Source organism: Rosa chinensis, chromosome 6, assembly GCF_002994745.2.
Source record: "Rosa chinensis cultivar Old Blush chromosome 6, RchiOBHm-V2, whole genome shotgun sequence".
Lineage (NCBI taxonomy): Eukaryota > Viridiplantae > Streptophyta > Magnoliopsida > Rosales > Rosaceae > Rosa > Rosa chinensis.
Genome location: NC_037093.1, coordinates 9,069,572 through 9,082,122, shown reverse-complemented (window position 1 = coordinate 9,082,122; position 12,551 = coordinate 9,069,572). Strand labels below are relative to the sequence as shown.

Below are 12,551 nucleotides of genomic sequence, written 5' to 3'. Positions count from 1 at the left end.
GTGGTTTGTCCTTACTGTTGTCAAAGTGATGATTGGCTGATGCGATTTAGGCGGATAAATTGTGAATATCATTAGTCGAGATGACTCACTTTGAGAGGTATGATTGCTAAGGTTTCTACTCATATTTGGAGTAGCTACCTCATTGATCTTGTTTGTTGACTTAACTTGAATCATCTTTGAAGCCATATGCTGAGGATGACTGCTTGAGATTGTCGGAGAAAAAGATGAGAGGTAGAGATGGTTCCATTGAGCATGTCAATTATGTAAACACGAAAATCCTGCAACAAATGAAAGAAGAACAGGCGTACAAAATAATATTTTTTTATTAATGAATTTGATCAAGGATTACAATCTCTGTAGTTAATCTTAATAAGAATTTCCTCTAATTTGATCTTCGACGTTGGTTTAATACAAGGGTAGTAAGCACTTGATCTTGAATTGAACAGTTATAATGTGAACTTGTTGTTGTGTTGAATATTTGAAGATGCCGGTTGATCAAGAGCAGTAGATGCTTGACCTTGATTGGATATGGGCAACGAGTGATGTCACGTAGTAAGCGTTCTTTGACTTTGGTAGGAGATGAATTGGTACATGTGCTTGTGTTTATTGATTCTCCACAAGTTTGACGACTTCTGAGCTTGTAGGTGATTTCCTTGTTTGTCTGAAGTTGGTGAGGTGATTGGATTGACTATTTAGCAGCTTGATGGTCCTTCACAAGCTTGGGAGACTTTTTAGCTTTGGAGAGATTTCTTTCGTCTATTGAAATGTCTTCCCTTACTTTAAGAAGAGGTAAATATTGTTAGCGTTTTCCTCGAATGGAATACATTGATGACGTCATATTAATTGCATTCATTAACTGTGTAATTAAATCAATAAGTTTTAATTAATTGATTTAATTATATTTTTTAAAGGAATATGTCAATCAAATAAAATCATGATGCTTGATATCAATTGAAATATTCCTTAATTGTGTAACTAAATGAATAGGTTTCACTTGACTGATTTAGTCATTTTTGTTTAATGAATATATCGATCGATTATGATCTTATTTAATACTGGATATCAATCAAATTTAATCCGATTGATATTTATACTTAATACTTGATTTTAATTGAGGTAATTGATTTACTTTGATTGATCCATCAAGAGTAAATATCAATTAGCAATAATTTGACATTTCCATGTCACTTACTCAATGAATCTTCTGGTATTTCGCGTATTCAAATTTAGTAACAAATGAGTTATGTGTACCATTTGTGAGACCCATGCGCCAATTAAGTTTGGTTAGTCCCAATTTTAAGTGTCGATTGAATCAATTTAATGAATTTATTTTTCATTAAATTTAGTGTGTCTACATTCAACTTCATTGCATGGTTTCTCCAAAATTCAACATAAAATTGACTCCAAACTCCTTGTTATTCTTGGAGAATTAAAACTTTGGTTTGAGATATAAAGCACATAGTTTCTTTCTTTGAAGACATATCTTTTACTCTCTTTTTTTTAATAAAGACATATCTTTTACTTATATATAGAGAGAGATGCAAATTTCCTTACAGATTCTATAGTTCATCTTGGCCACTCACTACATTTAGCTAATTGGACTAGAATGATCTGTACCTCAGCTGCTCATGCTTTACATTTAGATTTATCAATGTTAGGTTGTATTAGATGAGCTACTTTGTAGCCTTGTATTTTTTCTGTCATTGAAAAAAAAAAATAGTGAAGTAATGTTTTAACCACTATGACCGGTTTAATGCTGTGACACCACATAGCAACGCAATATCCATTAATATCACTATCATAAATTTCACTCTTGTGATCGTGTACTAGTTGCTAGTTGTTGAATAATAAATAATAATAATTTAATCGATAGCACAATTTCCCCTTCGATATTTCCCTTTGTCTCTTTGGTTCCTTTTAGCAAAGGCAAAGGCAAGATTTCTCAGGGTCTCCATCTATCATCTGCAGAAGAGGGTAGAACCGCAAATGGGTACTTATATTACGTGGATTTTTACTTTGACACTGAGTTCACTAATCAAGAATCTAATTTAAGACGAATTGGTAATATTTGTACGTTTAGGCTCATCATTTTTCCCAGATTATAAGTTGGCTTTGATTATTAGAAAAAGTTTATGAGTTCACGTATCATTACATCTACGGTAAAATAATCTGTACATCAAAATCAGCTTTCTATTTTCTGTGATCGCAGACTAGTTCAAGATCAGACGATTCAGTCAATCTAGTCTACCGGTACACGGTGACAGTCTATCAAACCTACTTAATACATGCATAAGTACCCGGCACGTACAAAACTCCCATTAACTGATATAGGAATACTTCTGAAAACATAAGACCTTGCAGCAAATGATTACAACAACATGCAAATGCATCTAAAATTATATATGCAAAGCTTATTATAGTGCTATAAATATTTTATTCAAGGGTGGCTTCAGACCAAGTCCCCATATTATTCATTAATTGCATGCAATTAAGCTAGCTAGCTAGTACCCTTCTGAATTAGTCAGCCATATATAAAAATCGATGAGCACCGAATGCTTTCACATATGCATTTGGTAGTAATGGTCAGGGGCAGTATCCGGGTCGGGTTTCTCAAGTACACCATCCACGTTCCTCAGCCAGAAAGTCTGGTTATTAAGAGATGCTGCTCCTTTAGGGACATCATCCATCACCCGTTCATGCCCTTTCGGAATATATATTCCGGTGCGTGGATCCGGAACCCAGCTGCTGCTCTGTGAACTCGAACTCTCCATATCCGGCCGCTCGTGACTTTTCTTCTTTCTGCTTGATCCTTCCTCAGTTCCACTTAGCTTGCAGAAGTAGCGTTGATCCACTCGCTTAGCTTCCCGGCATGAACTGGCATAACCATTAGCCCAGTTAATATTCGTGGTACGGAAAAGTCTTGCTACTTTTAACGTATGTGAATCTAGTAGAGTAACACCTTTATGTCTATAGTGCACAAATCTAATGTCAGAAATATTATGTGCGTTGCAAAGAATGAAAGATTTTCACTTTTCGCCAATTGATTAATTATGAGTTACATGCTTTAACATATGCGTACGTAGTTTCAAATAGTGAATCAAGTAATACGTTATTCTTATGTATATACCAAGTTTCTTTCACCGGTTTCTCTCATATTTACTTAGGTAAATAGGTTTGTTAATTGGTATGCAAACTTACTAATTTCATCTCCCAAGCCATTTAGCTTCACAATTGAAAGCTACATAGTTATCAACTGCGTACACTAGACTCTGCTATACCTAATGAACTAATTAAGAACATCAATAAGTACAGTACGTACCTGAGAAGAAATATCTTTGATTTTGAAACCCCTCCACTTGTCATAGCGCGAGTGCTACCCAATAACATACAGATCAAGCAACCTAGCTCTTATCAAATATCTAATATGGAAAACAAGCAATTGATGCTGATAATCAAAAGCAACGGTATGGAACTTTGAGAAGGCAGTCTGCGGTATATATAATCAATTATAGAGCTAGGAATATGTTCTATCTAGGGCATCGATGATCTAGTGAACGTTAATTCATATAGAGAAAGCAAGCCACGCATACATCCAAAATATTCAAATAACGAAAAGCAAAAGGTGACGAAAGGCACTCATAAAATTTCTTTACATTTCCGGAAAAGCTAATGGGTTATTCCAGCATTCTGTGTGGCTCTGAACCAATGCTAGCTCACATCATTATAGCATACCCTTTGAATATGGCTAAAGGATTAAAGGAATGCATATGGTAAATGTACCTTGTGTCTATTTGGTGCTCTTCATTTAAGTACGCGAGGAATATATTACCATGTACCTTCTTGTACAAATGGTAGATCTTATGATCTGCAGATGTGACAACTAGTACTGTACGTGGCAACTCGTCTTTGGAGAATAACCCTATCTTGACCAAAAAGCAAAAGAGAAACTTACTTGAGCCCTTGGCATGATATTTGTGAAAGGAAAATGATTTGTGGCCTCAATGAGGCCTAAGATTTATGGCCTCAATATTAGGTGTCATGCCATGTCACCTATACACACCATCTATTTGTCAAATCATGCCATGTAATTCTTGAGAAAAATATCATTTTAGCCTTCCAAAATCTAATGACCTTTTTTTTTTTCTAAAAGAAAAAATTATTTTGTCTTTTTTTTCTCTTTTCATCACACTCATGCTTAGATTTAAATAACAATGTCAAGAATAGAAAAAATTTCATGTAATTCAATCAATAGATTTGCACATACATTTGATCAATAGATTTGCATAACACATGTATATGAGTTCAACCTTTGTTGCGTTTCTGTAAATTTTGAAAATATAATGTGAAAAATACATAGTTATATCATTATGTATGTTATTATGTTCATTCTTTTCTTTTTATGTAGCTAGGGTTTAAACTTTTTATTTTAGTTTATTATTTTCTGTGTGTTTATTTTCCTTATATTTAGATTGTAGATGATAATTAATGAATGCTACTAACATGAAATTCTTTTTCTTACCTCTTAATTTAGACATATGTATTTTCCAAATTCAATTTATTAATGCTTTTTTTTTGGATGAAATCTTTTTTTTCTCTTTTCATCACACTCATGCTTAGATTTAAATAACAATGTCAAGAATAGAAAAAATTTCATGTAATTCAATCAATAGATTTGCACATACATTTGATCAATAGATTTGCATAACACATGTATATGAGTTCAACCTTTGTTGCGTTTCTGTAAATTTTGAAAATATAATGTGAAAAATACATAGTTATATCATTATGTATGTTATTATGTTCATTCTTTTCTTTTTATGTAACTAGGGTTTAAACTTTTTATTTTAGTTTATTATTTTCTGTATGTTTATTTTCCTTATATTTAGATTGTAGATGATAATTAATGAATTCTACTAACATGAAATTTTTTTTCTTACCTCTTAATTTAGACATATGTATTTTCCAAATTCAATTTATTAATGCTTTTTTTTTTTATGAAATTAATCAATAAAGTTATTGCCTATTTCTTGACTCCTAATTCAATATATTTATGCTATTTGGAAAGAAAAATTATAGGAAAGAATTTAAATAAATGAAGAAAAATATTGGTTAAAGAATTTGTAGACATATCTCTTAAATTAATACATAATTAATAGCTGATTTTTTTTCGTCACTTAATTAAATTCATTAATGTAATTGATTCACCCCTAACATCTAAAAGGAAATATAAAAGGGTAAAGTTGGTGTTGCAATAGTATGATGTGGCAAGATATATTATGTGAAATTGAAAATAAAATTAGTATTTGCTTACATGGCATGACACCTAGAATTTGAGGCCATAAATCTTAGGCCTCATTGAAGCCTTATATCATTGCCCTTTATGAAATTGAAGTATTTGATGGCCCAAAAGCAATGACCCAACTTAAACCCGACTGCCCAACTTCCCCTCTTTGTGCCGCTTCGTTCGGTCCACACCGGTTACCTATAAACTAATAAAAGTGGTTAACTACTTTAATATCATTGCTGCTTGGTTGCTTATTTACATATAGAAAATCTCTAAAGAATTAATGTGCATTGTTGGTTTGTTTCGAGAGGTTTCGGTTTGGTCACCCTCTCTTGTTATTTAAAATTTAAAAAAAGTGCTAAAAGATCGATTGAAATTTAATTTGGGGGGTCATTCTGATTTTTCATGTATCCATCTGAAAATGCAGAATTGCCTGTGGTTCAGCTTTTGCAACCTTAAAGCTTAGAGTAGCTGAAGCATTGGTGACATTGTGTTTTGCAGTAACTTCATACTCCCCATGAAACAAGGAAACATCTATGAACCCTTGATCATCGGTCCACTCCTTGATAAGCTTATCCACAACATCTCCTGATGGAGTGTTCTTGAAGTTCTAATCAGCAAGGGTTGTCTCACTAAACCCAACTACCTCTGGACCAGCAAACATTATGATCCCTTGGACCGCCGGATGAGAAAAACCCTCCCTCAGTACCTCTTCCAAATACTGAGGCTACACAAGCAAATAAGAAAAGTGTCACAAACCAAATGTGTAGTTTTCTGTGATTAATTATAAGATTTCTCATAAAAATTAGAGTACCTGATTTTCTCATTTTCCAACAGATCGACACTTCTGTAATCCATATTGGAAATCCTGTTGCACCTAGAAAGTCTAAACCTTATCTCATGTAAGCAAGGTTTGGCTGACCGGTGGCAAAGTGACTTAGCAGACATATTCTTGAAATTTCTTCTTGTAGTTGGCTGGGCTTGCTTGCTCATCTTGACAGTATTCGATGGTATTGAACTCATTCATCAACATAGTAGTGTCAGGGTCAAGCTGTCGAGCAGTGGAAAAGAATGATGCAGAAGCATTTTCGCCAAGTTTATCTTGAAAAATCTGAAATGGAGATTCTCATTGACTGCATACCAAGCAATTAATTGCCCTTTATATCTAGGAATCACTGAATTGATTCTCCTTTCTTCTGCTGTTCCAATGTCCTCGGAGGAAAGAGATTTAAGCCAGAGAGGCTGCATGTTTGGATCTTCCCAGATGATATTGTGACCTCTCTAAAAGAAATGCCATTCTGTTTGGGAAATTTCACCATGGCATCTACGGTAGTATAGTCTTCTTGGCCTTGTACTAACTTCGTGCTATACCATTTCATTTCGTTGGTGAAAGTGGTAAATTTAAATCTTGATGTAAACCAGTTCTGGTAATCAGTGTTTGTGAGGATGTCATGGTTCATGCCACAGCCAAATGGGAAGTTTGACTTGGTTTGTTTGATGGAGACTTAGGCACTTCTCAGAGGAGTTTTGTTTGTTTCCTGAGTTACCTAGATCCTCACCTTACTCTTACGTACCTGCAGCGTTCAAATCGATTACACACAATACATTCACGAAATGGCACGAATTTATATGAAAGTATGATGCAGAACAAGCAGCATTATGAGTATAATTGAAATTTTGGATCCAAATGAGAAAGGAATTGCAACCTTTGGAATGTGATAGATAATTTGGTATTCTCAATCTAGGATTATGTGCATACATTATGAAATTCTGATTTAGAAGTCTTTCATCGTGTTTACCTCATCGATGCTCTTGTCTTGGTGAGATCTCCATTCCTCCTTGGTGAATGGTTGTAATGAGACACTGTCTACCCATATGTCCACTGCTGTATTTTTGCTCTACATAAAACTGCTGAAGTTTTGATGGAAATGAAGAAAGGTAGAAGACAAAGAAGAAAAGGTAAAGATGAAAGCAAAGAAGAGCTACTGGTATATTTCTCTGATTGTTTACAATGAGCTAGAACACGCTAAAAGGACTAATCGTACTTATTCTACTACTTATAGTGATTATGCCTTAACTAACTCCATACTGACCATCAGATCAATGACAAGTGTCATGAATCTGTGCATTATCACAACAACTCTAACAACTAATGAACAGACTTGTAACAAACACTGTACTCGAATCTTCTAACCCTTCCAGCTGTTAATTGGTTATTCTTTGCATCAATTACAGTCTGATCCTTCACTTTCACCTGAAGTAAATTGGTCTTGCAGTAATATTTGACTTTCACAGGTCTGAGAACTTCTTTGACCTTCAATGACCTGTACAACTTGATCTGCTTGATTTTGTATTATAGTCTCTACATCCCCCCTCAAACTAGTGCTGGGAGGCCCAAGCACTAGGTTGCAGCACAGGTATGAAAACTGAGCAGTACTAAGCCCCTTGGTAAATATATCAGCGAATTGATCAAGGGAAGGCACAAACTGTAATGTTAAATCTCCTTGGAGTACCTTTTCTCTAGTAAAATGCACATCCACTTCCACATGCTTGCATTTGGACTTATGGACTGGATTGGAGGCCAAGGCGAGAGCAGAAACGTTATCACAGTGAAGAATGGGAACATTAGGAAGCTGAATGTCGATATCTTGCAGTAAATGCCGAAGCCAAAAGATCTCAGAGGCTGTATCAGCCATGGCGCGATACTCGGCCTCAGTTGAGGACCGAGAAACGGAATGTTGCTTCTTAGAACACCATGAAATTGGACAATTACCAAAATAAATCACAAATCCGGTGGTTGACCTCCTATCATTTGGGTCCCCTGCCCAATCGGCATCTGAAAAAGCCCGCAACTCAAGAGAGGCAGACCGATAAGTAAGACCAAGGTTGGTGGTACGAATGAGATACCTCAGAATCCTTTTCACAGCAGCATAATGAGCCTCAGTTGGAGCTTGCATAAACTGACACACTGTATTTACACTATAAGCCAAATCTGGTCTTGTAAAGGTCAAATATTGTAAACAACCAACAATGCTTCTGTAGTGTGTAATATCAGAATATGGAGGACCTTCATCTCGAAGCAATTTTGCATAAGGCATATTGAGTCATAAAAAGAATCAAGGATTTTGAGGTTAGTATTTCGCTTTACCTCAAAAACAATATCAACTGGGGATGTGAAATTTGCAACTATGCCACCTTTTAGCAGGGTCCAGCACCCATGCTGAGCTATGACAATAATGACATAAACCCGAGGTATGCCTTCACGGTTGGGAAACTTGAAAACAACAGCCACAATCTCACTTCCTTCGCTGACTTGAACCGAAGCTGAAATTTCATATAACAGAAAAATAAAAATTCGATAAAACACTAGCATGTAGAAAGGGTTTTTTAATTGATTGATTCTGAAACATTAGCTACTTACCAGAAAAGCTATAGAGTTTTCCTTCTTCAACTTGAACCTTCTGGGAAAAACTGTCTAAAGGATTCCTCCTACTGTGTGCCACAATGAACCTGTTTCCTTCCTTTGATATTCTTTTTGAGATCTTCCCTTGTCCAAAGCTAGACTCCAAACACTTGCCATCCTTCAGTGTTGTTATTAAATTCTGGATTTGCTATGACCCCTCCTCCATATAGAGCTCCCAGGGGCTCTACCAAGCACTATTTGATCAAAATGACACGTAATTAAAAGGTGCATTAACATTTTACTCAGAAAGTATAATGATACTACAAAAATGTTGGATCAATCCATAAAAGCAATAGTAATATTGTGAAGGGTAAGATCATCAGTTGATTCTTGCCTCGGTTGTTGTCGAGTAGTTGTAGAATGAAGCATAGGTGCCATGCCCTGTAACAACAGTTGGATAAAATTCTAATTAGCCTGAATATGACAAAGGAAAAGATGCATTGTGCTCTGCTGCGCACAATGTTTAATCGAAAGTGACAAAGTGTGCATGCGTGTGAGCCACAAAACAGATAAAGAGAGAGAGACCATAAAACAGATAAATGCAGGAAAGCCATAAACTGAGGGTGCTGCTAGCTTCTGTGAACATCTTGATCAATCAGTATTAGCAGTAGGTCCTTCCCTGATAGTTGAGACCACACTGCAAATCTATATATATATATATACACACACACACACACACTGCAAATCTATATATATATCATGGGATAGGGTATTCATGATGGTTTCAAAAGCTAATGTACATATATATGTACATTAATGTACATATACATATATATATATATATATATATATATATATATATTGCTAAAAAAGATAGTTGAGCACATAGCAAATGGATGCAATGTATTGGAGTTATGTATTGAAGATAATTGAATTTCTTTTTCTTCTAAATCTCTCTTCTCCCAATTAATGGGATGCTATCTCAGACTAATTACCATATATGGGTATTCATAAACTTTCTAATTGATACTTTCAAGCTATAAATTCATAACAATTTTAGAATAATTTTTAAGTAGCAAGTGCCAGATCTAATGAAAATTCATGAGTTGTCATGAATCATTATCTCAGAGCTGAACTACTAGCACTGCAAATTGTAATGATTTTTTTTATTTGCTTTTGTCTAATAGAGTAATCTTGTGTGAGTTAACCTTGCTAGACATTGGCAATGTATTGGGGGTTATGAATTTCTTTTTCTTCTAATTTTTTGCATGATAGTATTTCAAGACGTTCTCTAGATGCTTATTGTAATCAGGGGTTTAGGTTTAATGTCCCTCTCTTGTATTCGACAGTTTCATTAATCAAGACTTGAGGGCAGCTGCACCAGCCCTTTATTCAAAAAAAAAAAAAATTCTATCCCTCTCCCAATTAATGGGATGCTCTCTAAGACTAATTACCATATATGGGTATTCAAAAACATTTTGTTTTTTTTTTAAATAAAAGGTTAATATCATTAGATAACTAGCCAACAAGCCAAAGTCTAACATACACTTAAAGACAGAAAAATGGCGGGATAACAACCATGCTCCTATCTAAGCAATGTAAACTCATTACAAGACAATTTTGAGCCCGCTTTGTAAGCGAACTCATAAACAAAGAACAACTCTGTGTTTTCTAGGGCAAAATCATTGACTAGCTTCCTCATTAGCCAGGCGAGCGAGCAATTGCGGTACCAACAGAGAGCTACTTCCTAGCAAACAAATAGGAGCAAATCCTTATCCATAAGCCGCTTGAAAAAATGTCAATCTTATTCCAGATAATTACCAACTCCCGAAGCAGTCCTGATCCGAAAATGATTGAACATTATGAAAATAAAAGAAAAAATGGGCTCTGCCACCCCTCAACAACCACCACAGGCCCGATCCAGCTGAAAAGGAAAAAGGATAGCCCACATCTCCGGGCCCAACCCAAACCCTAGCGTGAACTATGAGTTTCGGCTGACATGGAGACGCAGACCCGATCCTCCCCTCCCTCCCAGATCAGCATCACTATTAGAGAAAACCAATTTAGGGACAAAAAATTTTGGGACGGACTAATTTTTCGTCCCCAAACACATAATTAGGGACAAATTTTTTGATTTTGTCCCTAAAAGTTTTGTGTTTCAAAATTCTCCACTCAATGCTATTAGAGACAAATAAATTTCAATTGGGGACAAAAAATATTTGTCCCAAAATTTAATTGGGGATGAAATGTAATTTCGTCTCTTTTTTTTTTTTTTTTTTGTAAATAATTGATTAAAATTTGAGAGGGAATTATGCCAAATTTCAAAATTTTGATGAAAAGAAATAGGGGTGAAGTTTTTTTGCCCCTAATTCTATTGGCAGTATTTTTGTTTTATATAACATATAACATATATGAAACGGAAGATTCAACTTTGTACTAAACTCATAAGACAAGACAATGCAACTCGACAAGCTGAGAGGAAAAAAAAAGAAGAAGATAATATCTAAGAGATTTCGATCCTAATTCTTTTATTACCTCTAATCTCTAATTTTACTTGTTTACCCTTCCAAATTAATGTGATTTTCATAGTATATGTATGAGGGGTATTTACGTAAAAAGGTTATTTTTATTATATATATGATTATCTATTTATTATTTTTTCATTTATCATATGTAATTTATTTTTAATTAAAATTTTAACTAATATATCCTAGCGTACTACCATAAAGGCCGGCGTACCACTTACCCAACCTAGGCGCCAACCTCTTTCTAATCGAAGTTGTTCATACAGTTGAAGTATTAGCGCGTATGTATATGCATAAGATTTTTTGAAACATGACTCCATCAAGTTTGTCTTCTTTTGTTAAAATTGCTCCATCATGAATTCTCCTTACCTGGAGTTCGTCTTGAGGGAATTTCTTCTCACCTGGATTCGACTCCTCACTCATATTTTTATCGAAGGGAATGCTGCTCACCCAGATTCGCTTTGAGGAGATTTCTCCTCACACAGATTTGTATTTAGGGAATTACTTCTCACCTGGATTCGCCTTGAGAGGATTTATTCTCATCCAGATTAGCCTTGAGGAGATTTCTCTTCACTCAAATCTGCCTTCAGAGGTTTAATGATATTTTGTGTTTTTAAATTCGAAAAGCGTTTTATATTGAATATAATTTCTTATTGAAACCAACTGAGGTGACTTAATTGGCCTAGATATCTGTTGCAATCTTTTCCATCTGATTTTCAACCACACGACTATGAGATGGGCGTAAGGTTTAGGGGTTTAATGATGTTTTGTGTTTTTCAATTCGGAAAATATTTTATATATTGAATTTAATTTCTTATTGAAATCAATTTAGGTGACTTGATTGGCTTAGATATTTGTTGCAATATTTTCCATCCGATTTTCAACCGCACGACTATGAGAGGAACGTAAGGTACTTAATTTAATAATTCATTATATATATATTTCAAGATTTTTTAATTAAAAAATAAATAGTAAATAAATATGTTGTAAATTAAGCGCCTCCAATTAGTTGATTTTCTTTTTTATACGAATCTTTTCTTTTTTTTTCCCCATTATTTTACATAGGTCTATCTTTTGACGCAATACTACTCTACGACTCTAGTCTCCTCTGTTTGTGAGTGTAGGGTGCAGAAGACTGGCCTTCGTCTCTCTTCGGGTTCTCCCTTCTCCCAACACAAAGTTGCAGACCCATTATTCATCGCAAACCGATCTCTCTCCCTCTCGCTTGGAAGCTTCTTCTTCTCTGCTTCACGTTCGTTCTCTTCCCGAAGATTCTCCGATTCGTTTTCAGTTTCTATCTTCAAGTTCGTTCTCTCCTTCTCTCTCTCTCTCTCTCTCT

At 34.9% G+C, this 12,551-nt stretch overlaps 1 protein-coding gene and 1 pseudogene across 1 annotated transcript; both read right to left on the bottom strand.

Moving 5' to 3' along the window:
- Window positions 1-2,157: 2,157 nt before the first annotated feature.
- Window positions 2,158-3,477, bottom strand: LOC112174360. Its single transcript, XM_024312120.2, has 2 exons — window positions 3,320-3,477; window positions 2,158-2,874 (listed from the first exon to the last, which is right to left on the bottom strand). Exons 1-2 carry the CDS (start codon window positions 3,385-3,387, stop codon window positions 2,559-2,561), a joined length of 384 nt encoding a protein of 127 aa, XP_024167888.1. The 5' UTR covers window positions 3,388-3,477; the 3' UTR covers window positions 2,158-2,558.
- Window positions 3,478-5,687: 2,210 nt separating this feature from the next.
- On the bottom strand, window positions 5,688-11,635 carry LOC112170767 (annotated as a pseudogene).
- Window positions 11,636-12,551: the final 916 nt, after the last annotated feature.